Raw genomic sequence first — 25,940 nt, forward strand, 5'->3', positions numbered from 1 at the left:
GCTAATCGAAGGAAATTCCATTACCGCCAATCCCAAAACAGGCAAAGGTCAAGCACAGAGAATGCTAAACAGGCAAAGGAAATAACTAGGCAGAAAAAGAAAAGCTACAACTAAGAAACTCTGCTGGACTTCCAGAAAAAAAAAACATTGCTTATTGTTCAAATACAATAGCAAATCCTGAAACACAGGAATTTTCCCTCAAATCCTGGACTGTGTACTGCATCGCTAGACCAAAATAGGCCAAACTGTAAGCGTAGTGCTAACATTATACCACTAAGGCTCGTTGAAAATTCAGTTGTTTGCGTACAAATATCTGGATAGTAGCTAATATTCGATTCAACGGAACTATATTTTATTTATATGGCGCTTTTGACAGTCAACAAAACAAAATGATCAGATCGTCCCTGATGAACAAGCTGAGGGTGACGATGGCGAGGAAAAACTCTCTAAGTTGACAGTGGGTAGAAACCTTAAAAGTAACCAGACTCAACAGGAAACCCATCCTCATTAGGGTGATATCAGATACCTGGGATTTATCTGCAGTTATACTGTGTGTTAGGAGGCTGGAAGTTCAGTATAACAGGTTAAGTTAACATGGAGTCCACTTTCGTTATTGGAGGCTCAGGTGCAAAACTGTGGGAATTTTAGTCTTGAACTATTGAGTGATTCAATAGTTCTATTGAGTGACTCAAGCCATCAGAGAACAGCTGTCTGCATCAGCCGAGTCCAAGGCCGTCTTCATGGTCAAGTGGAATCGTCACGCATCCCAAGCAGACCACACGGGGTCTCCCTGTGATGAGATCTTCTGCCAGAATCAGGGGACCAGGATGAGTCAGACAGGGCTGGAGGGCAGAGTGGGTCTCATCACTGGCAGCTCAGGAGCACCAAGTGTAGCACGACAGAGAGAAACAGGGACAGAGAAAGAGAGAAAGAGAGAAAGAATAGAGACAGCAGTTATGTATGATCAAACTCACGTAATGCATATGGTGAGAGTATTTTTTGTGCAGCGTGCACGCAAGGACTAACAATGATTGCATAAATAAAAACGAGAGCCAGAAGGAAACACAGACATGAGGTCTCCCTCATATAGTATAGCATAGACCTGAGTAATGCACTTATAATGGAAATAATAGCCTAGTTGGAATAAAAATGCATCAAGTCATCGTGTATTTATTTTTAATGCGAATTAAAAGAAGGGTAGTGTATACAGTAAATCTTTATTTAATTTATTTATTAAATAAGAAACATTAGACAAGTAACCAGTTTGTAAATCCAATCTTTTTTTGCTTGTTGGAATAAATATATTCTTATATACGGTTGTCCTACAAGAGCGTAACATTGCATGAGGTGGTGATTTTCCAGGAACTCTCTGTCCCATTAGTCTTTACAAACTTCCAGCCACTGGGGCTGTAGCAGAAGGAGGACCTCTGATTGGCTCACATTTCACATATAGTAAAGCATCTAACCAGTAATAGATGAGACTGAATTCTTGTAACCAATCATAACACAGGGGGTGGGATTTATTAGAAAAGATGATGTAACTTAAAAATTGGATATATTGAATATTTCCAGCAAATACCACTTTGTGCATTTAAAAAAAGTTATATTTTGATGAAATGTGTTAGGCATAGACACACAGCTTATCAGATCAGTGTACATGTAAACTGTTACAGTTGGAATCTCAGATCTGATTAAAGAAATATTGGCTGCGTAAACATCGCCTAACCACTAATAAAGTGGCTATGTTTTGCTTTGTTACTGCTTTTAAATAGCGGCACAAACTACAAATGATGCTGTTGAACTTGAAGCAGAGAATATATACGTACTTCTATGTCCAGTGGTCTTTAAATATTCTATTCTATAAATATGCTGGCATCTATATTTAACAAGTCATGTCTAAGTTCAGTAATCAGACTGGAGAGGAAATATGAGAACTCGCTTTTTTGATAAACTCTCTTCATTGATTTTGATTTTTTTATTTTTTTATGTATCTGTATGTGCAGTGTATCAACACACTACCTGCATACAAATACACACTTATATAGCTAATACAGTTAATACAAGACAAAACAAGACTAATAATAAAGAATAGGTAAAGGCCTTAAATTTGATCTTCAAGATGAAAGACTTTATTACATTTGGTCTTACAAGAAATTCTCTAGGATAAGGTAAAGTGTAATGCTTTTTATGACTTTGTATATATAACATTTTATTTTATTTCTCTGGATTTTTTTTTCTTCAGCTAGTATTCTTAATCTGATTTATTTCGCTTGCATGGTAAAATGGTTTCTTAAACTAGCATGCCAAAGAAATATTTATCTAATAATTGAAAAAAGTTTTTTGGCTAGCATGCTAAAATGTTTTTCTCACTATTTATAGTAAATTTTTCAGACTAATACTGTCTGAAACTAACATGCTAAAATATTTAGTTTAGTTTCTATGCTAAAATGTATTTATTTTTTATTATTAAGCCTCAAAGTTTTAGCATGTGAAAAGAAAACATTCAGTCTTAAAGTATTTTTTTTAAACTTCCTAATTTAAATATCTTTTATTTGGCTAGTATGCTTAAATGTTTTCTTTAGTTATATTTCTAATAATACTTTCATGAATGTGTATGTTAAAAAGTTTGTATACTAAAAACATTTTCTTTAGCTAATGTAAAAAAAAAAAAGTTTTCTAGCATCCTAAAATAATTTCTTCACCTTTTGTAGTAAAAATGTTGTCCAAAGCTTGCATACTGAAATGTTTTCTTCAGCTACTGTACCATGTTTTTAGTTGCTAAAATGTTTTTTAAAAAAATTGATTAAAAAAAGTTTTCATTAGCTTGTATGCTAAAAGCCTGTTTGCTAAAATGTTTTCTTATACTAGTACGCTAAAAATATTTTCTTCAGTTACCATAAAAATGTTCCATTAAAAAATATGTTTTTTTCCAGCTAGCATGTGAAAGGGTCTTTGGCTAGTGTGCTACAATGGTTTCTTGACCTTCTATATACTTAATTATTTTCTTCAGCTACCATTCTCCATTTTTTGAAATTACCATGTAAAAATATTTTACTTAAATTAGTATACTAAAAGTTTATCAGCTTATAAACTAAAATATCTCTTGTATTACATGTTTTCTACACCTAGCAATTTAAGAAATTACGTTTTATTCAGATAGCATGCTAAAAGGATTTCTTAGCATTCTAGAGTAAATCTTTTTACTTGACCTAGTGTTGATTTTTTTTCTTTATCTACAATGCTAAAGGTTTTATCCTCTATATTTTCTTAAAGTAAAATAATAAAAATGGTTCCTCTGCTTTATGCTAAAATATATTTATTTGGCTAATAAAAAATTTTCTCCAGCTAGCACATTTAAAAAAATCTGCTACCATGCTAAATCATTTTATCATGGTAAGAATGTTTTCTGAAATTAGTATGCTAAAATGTTTTCACCAATGTGTATAGCTAAAATGTTTTCCTTCAGTTACCATGCTTAAAATGTTTTCTTAAAGTAGAATGATAAAATGTTTTTTATCAGCTTGTATGCTAAAAGCATTTGTTTGGAAGTATACAAAAATGTTTTCTTCAATTAGCACGTAGCCAAGAGCAACTTGCACCATCAATATTATTTAATTTAGTAGCAAATATACCGTCAGTCTTAGGTTTTTTATACTAAAGGTATATCTGCTACTAAATTAAATAATATTGTTGGTGCTTGTTGCCCTTGGCATCATTTCTGAGGAGGAATCTGAATTAAATTATTTAAAATCCTCTCCAGTCAGATGTAATGTGATGAATATAAGTAGAGAAGTAGGTTTCATTGGTACAGACCTTACCTTGGGGTTTCTTTCCTGTTCTGCCAGCTTCAGAATATATGACTGACATGTTTCTGTCTCTGTCCATGTGAAGGTTCTTATGTTCTCTTCAAAATAACTTCAAAAAACGCCCTAAAGAATTCTTCCCATGAATGCCTGGCTGTGTGGTGCTCGGCTTGGTGTGTTTCTGACTTTTGATACGGTGCAGCAAAGGAGGAAGCAAGTGAGGGGAAAGAGAAAACTTCGACTCTCCGATGTCTAAGCATGAGCCGGAGTATAAATTTCGCTTGAAGCGTTACAGCTCCAGAGCAGACAGAAGTGACTTTGTAGGGAGATTTGTGTTCTATCGTGTTCACGCTGTGGCTCTGTTGCCCCCCTTAGCCCCGAGAATCAATAGATAAAACTCCACAAGAGCGCTACAGCCATCCATGGATTAACTCCAGGCTCTCGGCTCAGTAAACTAACATATGCTTTGGCAGTCTACACACACACACACATACACAATAACCTTCTGTGAAAGCAGGACCAGACGACTGGTGTGTCTGTGACAGCTGTACAGGGTTCGAGGTCTGAAGTGTGTAATGTGTAGTGTTTAATGATGATGGCGATGGTGGTTTAGAGCACATCATTTGTTTTCCTGTATGTGTGTGTGCATGTTCATCTGTGATTTTCAGAAGCTCATGGTCACCTGGAGCCCCACATGTAAACACTAGCGGGTGTAACAATACGTAAACGTTACAGATTGATACGTAACTTGTTAATTTTAAAGTTAGAGTTCGGTATGTTTTTGGCACATCGTAGTGAGGAAGAAAACCCAGGAAATTTATTTTCATTTATTATAAATTTAACTTGTAAAGAGTTGCAAATTAGCCATTATTTAAAAAAAAGATATTTAAGGGCATTTTTATGTTAGGGCCCTTGGATCATTTCTTAGAACACTGAAGTCTGGTAAATTTGTGATCAGCAAAATCTCCATGTGCTCCTCTGACCTATACAGCCAGAGCTGATAAAGTAGGAAAGCATGCGAGAGTATTGCTCATGACATTTTGTCTGAAATATCGATAATATAAGGCACAGCACCAAGATCGACTTTCTAGTTCTTTTTAATGGCTCAGAAATAACGTAATTCCAACTGTTAAATTGTCACTTGGAATGTGATGCTGCATTATATTTTAAATAAACTTGTTCAATCAACTTGTTCAAATTTCATGTCTCTAAAGTGATATTTAAATATTTCCTTACAAGATAAGTCCTCAGTGAAGTGCTGCCTCTTCCATTAACCTAGATTAACCGAATTAGTCAAGAAAATCACCCAGCACTGTTTAAAGCTAGACTGTATTCACTTAAAACACAACACACACCAAACCCAACAACCTTGACCTGATAATACACATGCATTTATTGTTACACCTCCAGTAAACACATGCAAACACACAGAAAATCTACATTTAAATTACCTCCACCATAAACCTACCTCCTGCTGAATACCTGTTGGAAGCAAAGCTGCTGCTTCACTCTTTGAGTAAAATGGATGCAGCTTGATTCACAAGTGACCAAATGAAAGTTTGAATAAAATAAATCAAGTGCACAAACATACTATTCAGTACAGGGAGGTATTATGTCTTGAAAAAACATAACACATATTTTTAGCCAAAGTTCACATATCAAAAGCTCTATGACCAAAGCTCTTTATATAAAATATTTTAAAATCTGTACTTAGGGTTTAGTGGAAGTTTATTAACAGCAAGCTGTGAGAAACCTTGCTCTAGGCTACTAGAAAATGTAGTTAAATTATATATTGCGTTAATATATTAAATTATGTGAAGAGTGTGTTAAACCTGGCAGAACCTGCAGTTTTTACAACCGTACTTGAATGAAAGATTTCAATTTAAGTTGCGAGACAAGGTTTCTGACTGTATTTTTATTTACTGTATATGTTTTTACAGCCTTGAATAAAATCTCATGAAATTACTACAAAAATGTTGCTTCGACATCATAAGTCTTCACCTTCAAGGACTTCATGCTATATAGGTTTTTTTTCTCTGTATATGTTTTATAGCTAGTGTGTAAAATTACAACATTAGATAATTCTGTGCTGAAAGTGCATTGCAAAACAATCTTACCATCTTTGCAAGTGAAAAATTCTTGAATCTAGCCAAACCTGTCTGCAATTCCTTAAAAAAAAAAAAAGTTTACAACATACCAAATATTAATAACACTTATTTCTAGTCAAATGTTACTAAAATTGTAATAGAAAATTTCTCATTCTGTTGACAGAGAATTTTGCATCTGTTTAGAAATAATTTCCTAAAACGAGCAAAAAAAAAATTATTTGCCAATAGAACAAGAATTTTAATGCTTAAAATCTTTTGTAAAATTTTATTAGGAATCAGTTTAATCATCTGCTGATAATTGGTTTGTTGTAACTGTATTTTAAAGAAAACTGTGTTTAAGGTATGTTCACTTACTAAATTATAATTTGTTGCAGTTTGCTACCTCCCTTTTTTTTCTTGAACACTATATTTTTGTCAAGGTGTAGAGAATAATGTTTTCGAATAATAATTTGTGAAAGTGCGGAATACTCCCAAGCCCGAACTTTTTTCTAAGTGGAGAAAAAATCCAGCATTGAAGCATTGACCTGAGTATTAAAAGACAATAAAATCTGTTTATCAGGAACAAAAGCTCCTGGTTCGATCCTGAGCCAGGGATACCGTCTGTGTTTCGCATTGCTCTCCTCAAGTATGAGTGTGTTCTCCAGTTCCACCCAAACTAATGTGGATTGGCTTAATTGAACTGCCCTGAGGTGTAAATATATGTGCAAATGATGCCATAAGATGGATGAGAGTCCCATACGGGTCGTGTTCGCTGGAATTGGCTTCAACAGCCCAGGATAAATCCCTTACTGACGATTGATGAATGAGTGATGTCACCCAAATGTAGCACAGTAGTGGTGATGGTTTGAAGTGACTGTCATTACAGCGATGATGTGTGTCGAATTATGCGATATGATGCATATCTACTTTTTTATCACCATGTGTATCAGTAGCATCTTAGAAAGTTTATGGAGGAGCGGAGGAAAAGTAAGAAAAAGAAGTAGAGGGCACGTAGGATTTTAACAAAGACTGCAGGGAGTTGTAGAAGAATCAGGCTTCACCATCCCCCTCCCTCTTTCTCTCTCGCTGTCTCTCTGTGGGGTGGAGGAGAGAAGGAGGTGAATGGGACCAGCCGGTGACCTCAGACCGAAAGAATGTCCCCATTTACTCACTAACCTCGCTCTCTCACTCACTTTGCATCTTTCTTGTGTCTCTCTCTATTTTCGCTCCATCTGTGTCTCAGCCTTTTTCCGCTTCACTTTAGCCCCACCTTTCAGCATGTTACAGTGACTCAAAGCTCGACGTCCTGCACTCTGTCACGTATTTCGTGCGTCCGTATGTTTCACCTTCCTATCTTTCAACACCTTCTATTGTTCAGCACATGTAGAGCGCTTTTTCGCACGCTATCTATCGAATCCTGTCTCCGCTGCAAGGGTCTGCATGTGCGTGTGTCAGTATGTGTGAGCGGTGTTTTTGTTGTGTCCAAAGCCCTGATCCGGATTCTCTGCAGCTGGCAGCAAACAGAGGCTTTCAAACAACACCCGCTCTGTATGCCTGCGCCCATTAGAGCCCTCATTTATGGGAATTAATCACAGCCTCTGTTAGTAAACTCAGAGCTGGTGTCTGGCTGGTGTGTGTGGGTGTGTGTGTGTGTGTGTGTGTGCGTGTGTTTGTGGGTTGGGGTTCTGTTAGAAAGGGGCAAGGGCATAAATTTGGGGGTTTAAAAGAAAAGTGACCGGTCTCTCCCGTCAACCCCAGGAACTAAAAGACCAGCTTGGCGGGAACAGTTCAATGCGGAATAGTCAGACTGATTTACAGACTCTGTTTCTGTGTGTGTGTGTGTGTGTGTTTCATGGATGTTCGTGTGTATGTGTGGACTCATAAGAATACTAGCCACATTCTCATCCCTGCTTTAGTATAAGACCTAATTTATTAATGTCACTTGCATTACCATCTGTTTTACTAGATATCAAGTAAGCTTATATTTCATTGCACCAAAAAGTCAGACTGTGATGATGTTTAACTGCAGACTAGTGCAGTAATTAAGTTTGCGATTTGCACTATACTCGAGATACGATGTATGTTTGAGTCAAACCGGGATTTAGGATAAAACCTCTCAAGAATGAAATTGGTGTAAAAGACTTCAAGCACAGTTCGGATTGAACTTACTTAGCTGCAGTAAAACATATGAACGGCGCAGTTTTAAAAAAGGCCGTACTTTCAAATCCGTGGATGACATTCGCGGCTATGAAGGCTCGGAGCCCACTGCAATCGTTCTGGTAAACATTCAGCTAATAGAACGTCTGATCTTTGAAAATCGACTTGTAACCAGCATGCGGAAGAGACACATCAGTCTGTGTAAACTGTACACCCAATCATTCACCAGTTCCACTTGCACATTACAGGAACTGGGCTGGAAGTTATCTCCACATCACCTGTACAGTCCTAACCTCACTCCAAGCCATTTCCACATGTTTGGGCCATTAAAGGAGTGCCTGGGAAGCCAGTGTATCAGACATTTACAGTAGTACAAGGCATGGTATCCAAGCACACGTGATATTACGCTGGTATAAGTGCATTAGTGTAGCAGGGGATTTTATAGAGAAATAAACGGAGTTCTTACTTTTTACAGTTTCATAACTGTGTTCTGTTATTCTGCACAATAAAAAGTCCCAGTTTGACCTCATAGCTATTGTTTGTTTGTTTAATCACTGCCTCTGAAATTATACTTTCCATTAGCATATATAAGTGGGAATTTCAGTGTTCAGGCAATGTTATGCACCCTTATGTAACTTTTTTAGAATTACTGAAGGAACACAGCTAATGCAAAATAAAAATAAAAAAATAGGCAGGGTAAAGTCAACTGCAAAACTTAGACTATATACACAGTATGCTGTGTCATGTTGTAACTCATAACAGTTACACTGCTCCAGGAGAAACAAATATTATAGTCTATAAAATGCTGTACTTTATAGGCTGTGTGTGTCAGCATGACACGTGTAAAATCGTAACTCTGTCCTCCAGTCTTACCAGCTGGAACCTGAATGTTGGATGTGGTTGCATATGGGTCCACACCCAAAAACACATTGTTTTTAAAAGTTAGTGGCAACTATGTGCATGTCAAAAAAAAGTTATATTCTGGCAGCGAGTTCGATTCCCAGGTGATGCCGAGCTTTCTCAGAGGGGAGGGATGAGAGGTACTTTGTGCTCCCACATTAATCACGGCTCTACAGCCAATCAGGGGCGTCTGTGAGCTCACGCAAACGGAAGGAGCGGATAGCACTGTCCTCCGAGTGTGTTATGCCGCCCCTAACAGTTCGAAAAGATGCGGTCGGCTGGCGTCTCGCAGTTTGGAGGAAACACATGATAGTCTTCGGCCCTCCCAACTGAGTGGTTGTAGTAGTTTAATGTAGGGCCCCCTAGTGTCGGGGAGGAATTGGACACGAAAAAAAAGTTACATTCTAATTAAATGCTTTGTGCTTGTAGTTGCACATCTTATCAGACCAGAGTCCATGTAAACAAGTAAGATGGAATCCCTAATCTGAATGATTTCAATTGGATTGGATTTGTATTGTGATTCTGTATGTATCACAATTTTATAAATATCCTAAAATTCTAAACAAACTTCACAAATAATTGCCTCCTACAACACAGGATGCTGTGCTGCCTACCAATGTGTAAATATTTTAGAGTGCTACCCACCAGTAGGATTATACAGGAATGGTAACACTTTCCCACCTCAAATGCAAACAAATAATAATAACTTTCTTAATTAATTAATTAATTAAATAAATAATTTATTTAAAAAAAACAACAATTTAAGAGTCAGTGTGGCAAAAAAAATTATGCATTTTTACCCGCATCTCTACTGATAACTAACTGTTGGTATCCGTGCCATAGCATGACTTGGATTAGATAGAGATCATCTTTATGTTTGTGGCTTCCGGTGATACTGGTGGTAGTTTTGATTTCTGTGTATTGGTGTGTTTTCTCGTCGCTCTTCCACATTTAAACACTCAGCTGATTCATGCATTAGTGCCACTGTGCTTTAATTTGTCTGACTCATACACTGTGAATTAATTGTCTGAGTCATGCACTATGAGTTAATTGTCTGAAATCTCTTAACATAACGCTGTAAATGTAATGCTTTTAATTGCACTGCTGACAGAATCAGAACAAACAGTTTTCCCTTATAACGTAGAGATTAGATGCTTTCAGACCGCACTCTGTCTTCATGGATGATCGCAAAGTTTCAGAGTTAAAATAGCACCAGCACGTGTTATTGGCATGGAAACAAAATTTCTGGCACTCACGTCACCGTTGAACCGTGTTCAAGACCTAGAGGCAGAAACACACTCCAGTAGAGCTTTGCTTTTTTTTTCTTTTCCTTGCCTTAACACACCTGATTGAACTTGCCGGATAATTACCAAGCCCCTCACGAGCTGAATCAGGTGCATGCATGCCAAGAAATCTTGAAAGTGGATCTTGAGTTTTGTTTGAGCTGGCATACTCATATACTGGGTACTAGGTGATGTTTCTTAGTAGTGTGCAGAATGTCAGGAGTTTCACTTAGCGTACTACACAGTCTTGTGACTATGCGTCAGTCGAAATGACACGAATGCATGATTATGTAATGGAATAGCAAAGGAAATCTTCAAGGCATGTGAGTACAAGTATACACAGGTGGACAGATTATAAATTCACTAGCTGATAGATAAGTGTAAGCTCCAGTGTGCTATCCAGGCCCATGTTCTGCCTGCCTGAAGGTCCAATTACTAAGATAAAAAGTGTCAGCTTGGGTAATTTAACCCTAAAGTATGCATTATGACCATTATATTAACCGTTCTACTAAACTTGCGTGACTGTTGTGAAACTGTGACTGTAAAGCTGATAGCCTGAATATGCACATTGCTTATTCTGTTTTTTTTCTTTCTGTATATATCAACTATACTGGATTAAGCCCTTTCATAGATTTTTTTTTCATTGTTCACATTTGCACAACTATTTAAAAAAGCTTCTGCTATTGCTAGTAATTAATGTAGTGTAAGCTTATTGTTCAAATAAAGTCTCTGCATTGCATTGTCAGATGCACCACGAGACAAATTGAGCTACCTAATTAGAAATTCAGAATTATAGTATAGTCTTTTTTTTCATTACTTATGACATCCTGTGCTTGACTAGGGAAAAATACCTGCCCAGTCTGAGGTGTTTGAGATTTTTTCTCCAATTATCAAACTTAAGGTCTACCTATAAATGCTGACATGCCTCATGCATCAGTTAAAGACAAAACACAATTTTGATTGGACGAGATACGTTTGTTGGTGAAACGTCTTACAGGAGGACTATTATAGCTCTGGTTAGTGAGGTGAAGTTTGCTTGTGGCTAATCGTATGCTGTGTTTTGTTTTTTTTTCAGGGAGGAGACTGAGAGGAAAAGCATTCTACAATGTGAACGGAAAGGTCTACTGTGAGGAGGACTTCCTGGTAAGTTTGGAAAAACAATGCTCGTCTGCGCAACATCTTAAGATTTAGCGAATTGATTATATGTCAGTTACAGCATGCATCTTTCTGCCTGAAATGATGTCCTGATTAGTTTCGATTGATTGAGTCCTGGGCAGTTTGATTTAAATATGAAAAATCATCACCTGAAGAATGATACATTGGTCACACCTCCCTCATTGGGACTGATAGACACATTGACCACACCTTTGATAACTGGGGCTGACAGGGACATCTCCTTTACCTGGTTTGAAGTAATGAGCCGCCCCGCCTTAACGAGGATAAACAAGTACATAGGACATACAATTGTAATGGGGGCTGACAGGCACATAGGCCACACCTTCTGTACTGGAACTTGCAAGCACATAGGCCTCCTTTACCTGGTTGGATGGGTCACACCTCCTTTACCTGGTCGTCTTTCAAATTCAAATTTTCTAATTCAAATTTTATTTGTCACATACACAGTCATACACAGTACGATATGCAGTAAAATCTTTGATTGACAGGCATATAGGCCACATCTCCCTTTTTAATTTACAGGCACAAAGGCCACACCTCCTTTATGGGATTAGCAGGCACATAGGCCACACCTCCTTTATGGGATTAACAGGCACATAGGCCACACCACCTTTATGGGATTAACAGGCACATGGTCCACACCTCATTTATGGAATTAACAGGCACATGGGCCACACCTCCTTATGGGATTAACAGGCATATGGTCCACACCCTATTTATGGGATTAACAGGCACATAGGCCACACCGCCTTTATGGGATTAACAGGCACATAGGCCACACCTCCTTTATGGGATTAGCAGGCACATAGGCCACACCTCCTTTATGGGATTAACAGGCACATAGGCCACACCACCTTTATGGGATTAGCAAGCACATGGGCCACACCTTCTTTATGGGATTAACAGGCACATAGGCCACACCTCCTTTATGGGATTAACAGGCACATAGGCCACACCTCCTTTATGGAATTAACAGGCACATGGGCCACACCTCCTTCATGGGATTAACAGGCACATAGGCCACACCTCCTTTACAGAATTAACAGGCAAATGAGCCACACCTACTTATGGGATTAACAGGCACATGGTCCACACCCTATTTATGGGATTAACAGGAACATGGGCCACACCTTCTTTATGGGATTAACAGGCACATAGGCCACACCTCCTTTATGGGATTAACAGGCACATAGGCCACACCTCCTTTATGGGATTAACAGGCACATAGGCCACACCACCTTTATGGGATTAACAGGCACAAAGGCCACACCACCTTTATGGGATTACAGGCACATGGTCCACACCTCATTTATGGGAGTAACAGGCACATAAACCACATCTCCTCTGATGTGACTAACAGGCACATGGGCCACACCTTCTTTATGGGATTAACAGGCACATAGGCCACACCTCCTTTATGGGATTAACAGGCACATAGGCCACACCTCCTTTATGGGATTAACAGGCACATAGGCCTCACCTTCTTTATGGGATTAACAGGCACATGAGCCACACCTCATTTATAGAATTAACAGGCACATGGGCCACACCTCCTTTATGAAATTTACAGACACATGGGCCACACCTCCTTATGGGATTAACAGGCAAAGGCAAATGAGCCACACCTCCTTATGGGATTACCGGGCACCTGGGCCACACCACCTTTATGGGATTAACAGGCACATGGGCCACACCTCCTTCATGGGATTAACAGGCAAAGGCAAATGAGCCACACCTCCTTATGGGATTACCGGGCACCTGGGCCACACCACCTTTATGGGATTAACAGGCACATGGTCCACAAATCCTTTATGGGACTAACAGGCACATAAACCACATCTTCTCTGATGTGACTAACAGGGACATAGGCCACACCTCCTTTACCAGGATTGACAAGTACAGCTGCTGTAGGTCAACTGCGCATCGTTCACTGATGATTTCAGAGGAACATGAGACTAGGAGACAAACAAATTCAAATGCATTTAAATAGAATGATAATGTCTGTATATGTATGCTAGTAATAAACAGAGCTGCATATGGCAACAAATTGTACTTATACAGAGATGGACATCTATTCTGCTAGCTGACACACAATCAGTGCAGTTGTGTTGTAAGCACTGGGACTGCATAATAGCAAACCCATGGACTAATGAATTCTCTTCTGCTACCTCTCGCTTCTCACATGGGTACCCCAAAGGTTCACACTTTTAAAAACAGTGTATGTCCAAGTCTCACTCTTGCTGCAATCGATAATCTAACCTGGTTACTGTAGAGAACTACTGCAGTCATTATAAAGCTTGTGCTGTACTGCTGGCCTTTACCTTACTACACCTCGAAGTTTCCTCCTCATGTTGCCTCTGTTGCCTCTTGTTTGTTCATTATGTATCTAAATCTCTATGGATTTCTGTAAAACTGCTTTGTGATATCATCTAGTGTAACTATACAAATATAATTATATGTAATTAAATACTACCTATAGGGATGGACAAACAGATGAGGTAGTCAATGGACAGATATAAGACAGATATATAACTGGAAGTGTGACTAGTGTACAAATTTCCTTAGAGAGAGGGAGAGAGAGAGAGGGTGGAGGGATGGATGCAGGGCTGGACAGATAGAGGCACAGATAACGAGGACTGAAGGATGGATGGATAAGCAGATAAAGTGCATTTTGCACATTCTTTAACCCTCGCGGGAGAACAGATGTTGTGACTGGCCAGAATAGAAGCCCTCCCCTGCCCAATTTAGTTCCATTTCCCCCCATTTCCCAGTAGGGACTAATTACCCTCCCCCAAGACACAGACAATTACAGAAAGAGATGGAGGGATGAGAGCAATGAACAATTCTTAGTAGACAAATTCTAGGCATTGCATGAGAAAATTGTCAGTAGTGTTTTTTTCTTTCTAAAGGCAATAATAGGAGCCCTGAGCACATTCTCCTAGTTCTGAGATTATTACTCTGACAGAGAGAGGGGGGGGGGGGATGTTATGAGGTCGAAATCTCTAAACCATAATCACAGTGGCAAACAAAGATATGAGCTACTGCTCTGGTCTTCTGCACAAGCCATAAAATATTAACACAGCTGCAAATTCTTTTTTTTCTATTTTTTTCCAAAACATAATTTGTTATTATAAAAAAAAAAGCAATTACATTTTGCAATTACACAGTACAACAATGTAAATATTGACTACTACAGACAATAGGGTTGTAAGTTGGGGTTCAGAATGATCTTGTTCCATCAGCAACATAAAAACATCATCGTGATCTCTGGTTATTATGTAAATTTTGAATTTATGAACGAAGGTTATTTTTTGGTGACCTTTTGGGTTAATCATCTATTTTTAATACTCTGAAAATAGGAAAGGTAAGGAGTAATTCTAACATACTGTACTAAATGTTAGGAATATTCCTTACACATTTTAAATTTGCCCTACAGCTAACATTAAAACTAAATAAAAATAAAGCATTAATATTGATTCCTATTGAGCAGGATCCTTGTGCCAACAATAAAATTGATCTCTGCATTCAGGAATTGTTTGGGTTTAAGTCTTTTAACCCCTTTCTGTAATCTTTAGAAGTCTTGGTCATATGGTACGCGTGCGTCTGCTTCCTTCTGCTTTTTAAATTGATTACTAAGATAATTGTTCCTGACACTGAGGGTCTGACAGATGGTCTATTCCTGGTATTGACTGGCTTGTTATTAAGCCCACCTGCTAGCAGTAAATGCACCCTTAGCTCTACAGTACCTAATCCAATACAATCTGGGCTGGAATGTCTTGATTACCAAAACTTTATGGCAATAATGGGATGCATTCAAACAATAGAAATCAAAAAGTTTAACAATTGAATATGCTGTTTTCACAAATGTGGATTGCTCTGACAATCAAACTCCTAGTTCCACCCCATTGCTGCTTCTCCCCTGATGGCCTAAGGGTAGGCAGATGGTCACCCTTAGGGTCATTTCCTTCCTTTAGATGCTTACAACCTGTTGCCTGAAAATGTGGATCCAAACAACAAAGGAATATGGAGCATCTGTGGCCTTTTGTTGGTAGAGCAGTGTTTAAGTCCACACTTACATATCATCAGGATACAGCTAGAGCGGGGAGACGAAACAAAAATATCATATCATGCTACTTTATGAAATTTCTATTATACACTATTTTAAAAAATCATTTTTACATTGAGAATTTAAATTTTAACATTTAACACTGCAAATTGCATCAATTTAAACCAGAATGCACCCAATATGCAAATTAAAAATTGCTAAATGTCTTTTAGCCATAGCAGCCAATTTCAGGTAAATTTAAGCCATTCTGTAATTTCACATACATTTCACATAAGTCAAAAAGTACAAAAACAATAGTTTTCTCTCTAAAGCAAATAATAGTTTTGAGTTAGTAAAGTCTATCCCTGTAACATATCTGCTAGTTGTAAAGCTCTACCGTATAACATTCAGGGGTTGGACTCGCCTGGCTGACCACTCCTTATTATCATGGACAGTTTAACATCATATTTTAACACATAATTTAATTAAAATTGTAGAGATTAAGATTAATATACTCGATGACAGTGACCTATTATGGATAAAATATTTTTAAAAATGAGAGAACACTTAGCACAGTGTGTACCACAGTGGCAAGTTCTATTAGTAGCATAATTCCATTTTAAAGGAGAAAACCAGTGGTAAAATTTTATTTTTTAGCATTCTGACTTTCTAAATTAGTTGTTGTTGTCATTATTTTGAAACCGTCAACTTGTAAAAGCGGACATGGTTAAAATGGTCAATTTGGCTGCATTATGACATTTGTCTTGCTAAGTGAAGCATAAAGTGTGCATAATGTTTGTGTGATATTCCATCATGCTTTCCCTTAAAAGGTAAAATATGATATTTATGAAGAAAATATTTAGAATATATATACTTTTCATCAACAGCCATGGAATTTACCCCAAATCAAACACTGTGTATGCTTTTAAATGTGCTACTGATTTGCTATAAAAATAAGCACATAGGACATTCCTGTTTGTTCTGCAACCCACGACTAAAGGAACTGTGGTTTTAAAAAACTTATAAGGTAAAACTTATAAGATTGAGTTCCAAACTACACTGCACTTTAACCCCTAGGTCAACAAACCAAGCACTCAGACAACACTGTATCAGAGCTGATCAGTGTGTAAATGTCTGTAGTCCAGTGACTTCAGGTTATTTTTATTATTATTATTATTATTTTATTAATTAATCAGTTTGTTTGTTGATTTATTTATATTTTTATTTAATACATTTTTCTGTGACCCATTGCAGTTTCTGTCCAGTGTTATGTTTATTTCTGCATTTGTGTAAAACATTTCACTGGAGGAAGGTTTCTACAGAACAAAACAAATCACATAATTATTTAATGGTTTAATGGTTAGGTGATGAATGTTTTTGTCTTCCTGCACACATTAGTTGTTTATATGGATAATCACACAGTTATAGTTGCATGTTTACCAATATTAGCTGAATTCAGCTGTCTACGTTCATAAACTAGAGATGTAGCCATGTAACTTCCAACATGGCTCTATAGTACTATGCAAGCCTCTCATTTCTTTATATTAAATGAAATCCAATAATGTAGGTTAAATAAAAGAAATGAGAACAAATGTTTTACTACGACAGGCTGCAAGGTGCCTAAAGATACAATTTAAATATTGGGATTTTTTTATTCAACAACCTCAGCAGCGACCTCATTTCCCCTCTCGTCTGTTCCAACCACTCAGCATTCAGCATCAGCAGTATACAGTACTAATCACCGGCCTGATCATCTGTCATCATCTGCACCTGTTACTCGCTGGTTCATGCTTTAAAACAAAAAACATTCCTCTGAAACTGCTCGGGTACACGGACTGGACTTAAAAAGGCCAACACACTTCCAAAAATTAAAGCCAAAAAAGCCTGAAGAACTATTTATCAAGACTACATAAAAAAATACAAGAAAGTCTGGCTCCTAGTAAGCAAAATATAAAAAAATCACAGGTGGCTCAAGACTGTAAATCAGTCTTTACTGTCCCCACACTATTTCCCGATTTTCTGTAGTCCAGGACTCAGCAGCACCCCCTGTAGCCTGAAACAGAATAGGTATCAGCAGAACAGACGTGTGGATCTGTTTGACACGACAGCATTGGCTCTCTAGAAGGGCTTGGGTTTGCAATCGCAATCTTCCGTATACCTTAGGAAAGGTTACAGTACAGTTATCACCCACTTTTATTTATTTCCTTGCATCTGATCACTCAGTCGTGTCAAAATGAATAAACTGATTTGATATCAGAATGAAACAGAGCTGTTATTGGACAGATAATGTTAGTGTGAATCTGTTTCAGAAACTTCACAGAATAACTTGAGCTAGCGTCTTGCACCAATGCACTGAATTTACATCTCGTTTACAATCCTGTAGTTTTAAATCTGAATCTCTAAAGCACATTCCAGAAGGAATGATAGCAAACAGCGATATGTGTCTCTCATTGCATGTATTTTTTCTGTACATGCAAATAGAGAATTTCCAGGTTGTTTTTTAATTGGTCCTAATAAATTTAGATTTAATTTCTAATCAGACTTATAAAGCACCTGCCATGCTGAAATCTAAGCCGATTCATGAGTTTCATCCCAAACTGCTAACTGAAGAGGAGCTTTCTATTTAAGCTTGATTATAGATTTGATTAAAAGGCCATGTCTTTTATTATGTGAAATTAAAATGCATGATGAGCCATAGGGTTTCTGCAATTCAGAAGCAAGAACAAAAAATGAATAACTGGTTCTTTAGAATAAATGAATCATGACTACCCCTAAGCGCATAATGTGTGTGTGTGTTTGTGCAATCTGTGTTATTAATTAAGGTTCGAATGTGTTCGTGTTTGTTTTTGTGTGTGTCAGTATTCTGGCTTCCAGCAGACGGCAGAGAAATGCTTCGTGTGTGGACACCTCATCATGGAAATGGTACGATTTTTTTCTTTCCCTTCTGTTTTAATGATCAGTATTCAGATATGGTGTTTTAGTTCAGCAATGTAATTAACAGATCCGCACACACGATGACACAAAGTCAATGTTTTCTCGTTATGATGTCAGTTAGGATGGTTTAGAGTTTCAGAGAAAGAAAGCCGTGCATTAAACTCAACAAGAAATCTTCTTTTCCAAAAACCTTACAGTTTGTATGTTTAAATTCCTTTGAGTGATGTATATATATTTGTGTGTGTGTGTGTGTAGATCCTCCAGGCTCTGGGGAAATCCTACCACCCGGGTTGTTTCCGCTGTGTGGTGTGTAAGGAGGGACTAGACGGGGTTCCTTTCACCGTTGACGTTGAGAACAACATCTACTGTGTTAAAGACTATCACACGTAAGTGCTTCATCGGCGTCGGGGAACATCGGATCAGATATAGATATCGGACTCACAGATCCGTTCAGTTTGGATCCGTCCATAAATATTGCTTAACTTTACACCACTAGTGCAAAACACATCAGTTAACTTTTAATAAACAGAAAAGCTGTAATGATGCAGTGTTTTGCAGTAGGTCTGGAATAGAGCCCACTTTAAATCACGCTGGTGTGAGTGAGTCTGTTGTGTTAAAGACCCCTGCTGGAATTCAGATGTATCAGAGGAAATATTCACCAGGAACTACAGCCAAGACTACCTTCTAATTAGGTTCATGTTGCTCTTGCACAGCCTGTGTGATTTTTTTGAATTTCTTCGCCTTTACGTAACAGTACAGTCGTAACACTCTTAGCTTGTGTGTGTAAGGAATAAATCACCTGGGTGCATGCTCCTTTAGGATAATAATCAACAACAGGGTGTGGCCTGACACAAAGTAGAGTGTTAATAGGAGCACATCCTGATGTTTTAATCCACTTGTACCACAGCACTCTGCCAGCAATGATAGTCATCATGACCTGTTTTCCTACAAACAGCTTTACTGCTAACTGTTAGAAAGCAATTCAACCAGAGACTCCTTCTCCTTCTAAATTAACATCTTCCCGAAAAGTGCTCGCTCTATCATCTGGAGATTGCTGGTTTGATTCCCGGGTGATGCTGTAGCCTCCGAGCTGGCCGAGCTGTTTCAGAGGGGAGGGATGGGAGACACTTAGTGCTCTAACATCAATCACGGCTCTACAGCCAATCATTGGCGTCCGTGAGCTCACACAAGCGGAAGGGGCGGATAGCGCTGTCGAAAGAGATGTGGTTGGCTGGCGTTATGTGGTTCGGAGGAAACACATGATAGTCTTCGGTCCTCCCTGACTGACTAGTAGTAGTAGCCTTAATGTTTGAGCCCCCTAGTAACGGGGAGGAATTAAATATGACTAAATAACGGAGAAAATCTGGGAAAAAATGTTAAATAATGATAATCTTTTAAAAGTTTATTAAACTTGTTACTATAGAAACAATGATGGATTAATGAATTTCATTCAGAGATGTCTCACTCTCTCTTTCTCTCACTATCTGTCTGTCTATTAATCTATCAACTTATCTTTATCTATCTATCAATCTTTCTATCTGTTAATCTATCTATTTATCTGTCTCTTTCTTTGTCTGTCTTTTAACTTATATCTATTAATTGTTCTATCAATTTATCTTTTGTTTATATATCTATTTGTATATTTGTCTGTCTGTCTGTCTGTCTCTGTTGAACTCTTTACCATCTGTCTGTCTCATTTATTTGTCTATTTATATATTCATTTACTCAATTATCTGTCGTTCTGTCTGTTTATATCTCTAACTGTTAGCTGAGTACATTAATATGGACCTGTGATTTGCAGCTGGAATTAGAGTCAGAGCTGCTATAATAGAAAATTAATCTGTTTGTCTGTCTGTCTATATCGATTTGTTTACTATTGTAGAAAAGTTGCTTTAGTTATATATAACAGTCTATTTTCCTGATCACTCAAGTATGTATGTGTCTATCTATCAGTCTGTCTGTCTCTATGGCTCAGTCTTATAATGAGTACATTAATATGGATCTGTGATTTGCAGCTGGAAAAATAGTCAGAGCTGCTGTGATAGAAAATTAATCAGCACATTCTGACCAATCAGATTCAAGAATTCAAAGTGCTGTGGTACAACCAGCTATAGAAATGTATTTGTAAAGCATGTGCTATTTGACCTGTTTATTTACCAGTTATGAGTTACACAGGTTTAGATGTGAAAGCTCTATATATGACATGTCTTTTGGGTTTTTACAGAGTATTCGCTCCAAAATGTGCATCGTGTGGTCAACCCATTCTCCCCGCTGAGGTAAGGGCTCTCCTCATACACTCCAACTTCATGCTCAGTTCCACATCAGTCATCATTTACTTATTGAGTGTGTGTGTGTGTATTTTTTTTTTCCCACAGGGATCAGAGGAGACCATACGGGTCGTGTCCATGGATAAAGACTACCATGTAGAGTGTTATCACTGTGAGGTAAGAAGAACGTGTGTGTGTGTGTTTTTGCACCTGAACATGCATGTTTTATTAAATGCTGGAGCACTCATGATATTTTAGATAAGAGTTACGAGTTTCCTAAAAGAATGCGGTTTGAAGTCAGTTTTATGTTTTTTCAAAAAAAAAAGAAAGAAAGAAAAACAAGGCGTAAATGTAATGTTTTAATACACAGTGTTTGTGTGTGTGTTTGTGTGTGTGTGTGTAAATCATTCACCAGATTCCACTGTTTGTTAAACTTTACGTTGGGTGGAATTGAACCCTGTAAGAGCTCTTTTTTATGCTGTGTGTATGAAACCTCACTGTTTCTATATAAATGTCGCTTCACATTCTAGCTTGCTCTCCTTCTCTCTCTCTCATAAAAAAAAAAAAGTCTTCTGATATTACAAGTAAAAAAATAAAACCCTCTCGCCCTCTCGTAGCTGCATGTCTCTCCGTGGTGCTCAGGGTGTAGCTTTAGGTTTAGCTGGAGTTTGATTTCTGCTTGTCGTAACAAGTCGTGACATCTCTCCGCATGAAATTAAACCCTGCTTCTTTATTGTACCCTCTGAGTGATCCACTTCCTTTTGCCCATAACCGCCTTCAGTCACTGTAAATTACCAAAATGTAACACAAATGACAGATTTAAGACAGTTCAAAAAAGGCTTTGCCCTCATTAACCTTGGCAGAGGGTGGTAGAATTCATTTTCTGTTACATCACAGTTGAATTGCTGTTGAATTCTTCATTTTGCTGATTAGTCAGAAGTCATTCCTTGGATGGGAGCTCTGACAGTCAGCGGTGAATCAGATCGCAGGTGTGTGTTAAGATAAGACAAGATCAGATAAGACATTCAATCTCACCTCGATCTAAGACATTTAATCTCAACCTGCACAAGGCCTTATATGGCATATGATTGGTTTATTTAGGGAGACGATTATTTAGCAGATGGCTTAGTGGTTCGCACTGTTGCCTGGTACCTCCAGGGTTTGATTCCTGCCTCGGGGTCTGTGTGTGGAGTTCTGTAGTGATGCATGTGCTTGGTTGGTTTCCTTCAGGAATTATGGTTTCATTATGGCTTACAGTCCAAATACATGCAGATTAAGCAAATAGTCTGTGAATGAGTGTGTGTGTGTGTGTGTGCACCCTAACCAGGGTTTATCCCGTCTTCTGGGATGGGCTCCAGGCATCCTGTATACAGGATTTAGCAGTATAGATGGTGAGTCAGTATTTTTGAAAGGAGTCCCCAGAGTCAGGGCTTTAACAGCTGAGGGGGATTAGACGTGATGAGCTGTGGACAAGTCTTTTCTCTTAATATACATTTAATATACATATAATATACATATAATATAATATAAATAAATAAATACAACCTCGACTGAACATCACCACCTAATCATCGGTTGTTGTCCTATAGCAGAAAATTCCTGTTCATTTTTTTTCATATTGATTCCTTTTCATTCATATCTTTTATGTCACATCTTGAAATACATTTCTTATTCAATATTTTTAGACTAGAAACCCGAAAGACTTCAATCATTGCTATGACAACAGCTGAACTCATTTCAGCGTGTATGTGTGTGTGTGTGTGTGTGTGTGTTTGATCTCAGGACTGTGGCCTTCAGCTGACTGATGAAGAAGGCCATCGCTGTTACCCGCTGGAGGGTCACCTGCTGTGTCACGCCTGCCACCTGCACCGGTTAAAAACCTCCGGTCCCGCCCAGCCACCGACCAACTATCCGCTTCATGTCACTGAGCTGTGAACACACACACACACACAAGATCGTGCCATGAAGAGAAATGTGTGTGATTTCCGTTGCTGCTCCAACCCTCCACACCTTCAATGATAAGACACACAATCTGTCTCTCTGCAGCTGCACCCTGGAATGATGTCACAGACTCGAACTTTGACCCCCCCTGGTCTCACTTACAGGACACAACCAGCATATACAGCTACATTCCGAGAAAGGAAAAGCCTTACAAGTGGCCTTTCACTGAAAATCTCGCACTTAACTCTTTTTTGTTGTTGTTGTCTTTTTACTCACTGCCTTTTTTTTAATGTTACACTGTTCTTATCTGTACGATGTTTTGTATTTCTACATACGGTATGTGTGATGTGATGCTGGTAAGGAATATAAATCCTTACAACGTATTCACATGTAACACACATACACACAGACATTACGTCTTGTGTGTCAGGATGAGTAGCCGCGCTCATAACACACACATATACCGCCTTAACATATCATATTTAACCCTATTGATATTCAGAGACATTTTCTTTACATGAATGTAGACTTTTTCCGGTTTGAGTCTCGATCGCTTTCTAAGCTGGTACTAGACTCCGACGCAGAGTACACCTTCCCGGCACTGGTTTGTCTGAGAGGAGCCACGCTGTAGACTGTAGACACGATGCCGCCGTGGTGACGGAAGACAGGATGGCCATTTTGTTCACTTGTGAATAGATCTGACGTTCTGCTGACACTCGAGGTGCTGGTTTCACCCGAGCTCCACAGGATGGATGTGTGTGTGCGTGTGTGTGTGTGTGTGAACATTCCCAACATGCATCAGTGGCTGGGCCACTCTGTATGTGCCTGTTTGTTCGACTTTGAGTGTCTGTGTTTGTATGTGTGTTAAATGTCAAGCGCTGATGGCAGCCTGATGACAAACCAGCAAACTCTTCTTGCCTCGGTTGTGGTTGTGTGTGTGTATGTGTCTTTGTGGCCTATCACAGGTATACAGAAGCCCTGCTGTAACACTACTGAGTGGACAAAGGCAGGCTGAAACCAATCCTGTCTCCGACGTGACATTTCTAACATATACTTTCACAATTCTACTTCAAAATGCACAGAAATTATTATTATTATTAATATTAATATTATTATTATTACAAAGAAGATGAATCACGTGCAGAATTCCACACAACGCTGATATTTTGTTCTCAGAGCATTCCCAGAAAGGTTGTTTCACCTTTACACAACCGTATTATTATAATTATTATTATTATTATTATTATTTCCTCTCCATGATGTCTTAATACATTTAATAAATTTTTTAAAAAGTACTACTATTTGATAGAGCACAGATAGAGTCCCTGTAAATAAACACCGCTAGCGTTTATCCTCTGCTTCTATCCGAGACGGCGGTGAGCCGTAGCTTTGATCTTTGAGTGTAGTTCTCAGAACGCGTCTCTGACCTTCTGCTTGTTCTTTTTTTTTTTTTTGTATCATTCGATGTTTTGATTCCCTTAGATATTTCTTAAATAAAAAAAGAAAAGTAGATTTATTTATCTAAACACAAAACAAAAAAGGTTTAAAGTTATTTAATGTTATAAGAAGTTTGGACATATCCTTTAACTGTAGATGAGATAATCTGCTTTTTCAATAAAGTGGTTTTGTAGTTAACTTAACGCCGTGTGTTTTTGAGTAATTGGACCACAATGTCCCTGCTGTGCTTGTACGTCTACATTTACCAGCATCACTCGACCAGCAGTGGCATTGGCATGGTAGTGTGTTGTGTTGTGGTCTTTTACAGTGTGTTCATCCTAATCCCAAATGAACGCTAACCCTTCCTGCCTAAATCCTGACCAATCCACTAACTCCTGGAGATCAGCCTGGATAGTAGGATCAGCCCACTAGTGAAACTCAGGTGTTCCTAAAAAGAACCAAATAATGCTACCACAGATACCACCATGCATTAGCCCCCTCTAGAGGCCTGGATGTGCTAAATCCAAATGGCCTCATTCCCTAATGTTCTTCTCCTATAGAAAATGCAGCTTATATTATCTCTGACTATAATAACAGCATTCACAAGGATGTCATATAATCTGAATTCTAATCATTCTGAACGATTTAAAATGTTCTTTAGTTAACAGGATATTTTCTATAAGGAGACTTTTATTCATCATTTTTTGAAAGGGAGTCTTCAGTGTCAGCGGTTCAAACAGTCAAAGGTTAAACAGTTAAACTACGAAAAGTCTTACTAAAGAGAAACTTGTGCTGTCTGGATCTTTGATAATGTAAGTGAAAATACCCCTGTTTTAAAACTGAGACCATCATTAGATCTCAACGTTATAGATGCACATGAAGGTCATGATTTAGGTTATTATAGCAAATCTATAGTATGTCTAGACAGTATGAGAATATTTACCAGTCCTGTGTGTTATCATTCTGGCGCTTTCTTTGCAAGGTTTTGAGTTATGAATATCCTTTTTCTATGAGAAGTCCCTAAAAGCCCAGTGCCATCATTGAGATCAGAATGTTTACTTAGTGGTGTTATTGCTCCATATCGCAGTATGTGCTATTACTGGCTCTAATCACGGCCATGCACGCAAACAAACCCCTTTCCCCAGCACTGTCCCAAAGGGAGGCAGAGATAACTGCTAACCCTGCCCTGACGCCAGATAAACACCGTCCCTACGGATTTAGCTACACCAAAATGACCCGCTGGAATGGCCTCAACTCGAACCCTGTGTTTGCAGAGGTCCGATTGGAATTAAAACTGCGTTTTTAGGCCTTCATTATCTGAGGTCCAGCAGATGGACCCGAAATGAAAGAGGACGAGTAGACCGTAGAAATAAAACTTGAGCTCCTATGATGGAAATGACTCGATCGTTGTGGCTATGGAGTGGATTCTAAACAAAGTGGAAGAACATTAGGACTTGCAATTAAGGAAACAAGATGTACAGAAAGAGGCGAGAGTGAGACTAAGGTTTTATGGCAAGAAAAATAATGTCTTGGATTAAAGATACAACCAGTATTACTAGGGAGGGTCTAGGAAAAGCTTTATTTACCAACTTATTATACATTTAAAACAGGATATTTCCTTGAATTAAACTGAAGTCTATCTGGATATTCTGTTATTTCCATGTAATACAGTAGGTGTCCAGGACAGCCCCAATAATAATTTCCTTGGACGCCACTGGTGGCTAGGAAGGGCTCCAGAAGTCTTGGACTTACCTTCAAAGCCAGCTCTTCTGTATTCAACACAGAAATTGAGTTCCCTTCTCAGCAGGACATTTTTATTTCTGCCAAAAACCACCCAGCTGGACAAACCACAAGACTGGGCGATATTAGCCATGTAGTGACGCTGACCTTGACATAACTTGCGTAACCAT

The 25,940-nt window shown here is 38.3% G+C and overlaps 1 protein-coding gene across 1 annotated transcript in view; it reads left to right on the top strand.

Moving 5' to 3' along the window:
* Positions 1-24,227, top strand: part of wtip (WT1 interacting protein) — a 41,668-nt gene extending 17,441 nt beyond the window's left edge. The window contains exons 3-8 of the mRNA XM_053501116.1: positions 11,306-11,373; positions 18,311-18,373; positions 18,641-18,771; positions 20,610-20,661; positions 20,761-20,829; positions 22,435-24,227. Coding sequence (XP_053357091.1) covers positions 11,306-11,373; positions 18,311-18,373; positions 18,641-18,771; positions 20,610-20,661; positions 20,761-20,829; positions 22,435-22,587 — 536 coding nt within the window. The 3' untranslated portion in view covers positions 22,588-24,227. The remainder of the gene's footprint in view (positions 1-11,305; positions 11,374-18,310; positions 18,374-18,640; positions 18,772-20,609; positions 20,662-20,760; positions 20,830-22,434) is intronic.
* Positions 24,228-25,940: the final 1,713 nt, after the last annotated feature.

This window comes from Clarias gariepinus, chromosome 7 (genome assembly GCF_024256425.1).
Source record: "Clarias gariepinus isolate MV-2021 ecotype Netherlands chromosome 7, CGAR_prim_01v2, whole genome shotgun sequence".
NCBI lineage: Eukaryota > Metazoa > Chordata > Actinopteri > Siluriformes > Clariidae > Clarias > Clarias gariepinus.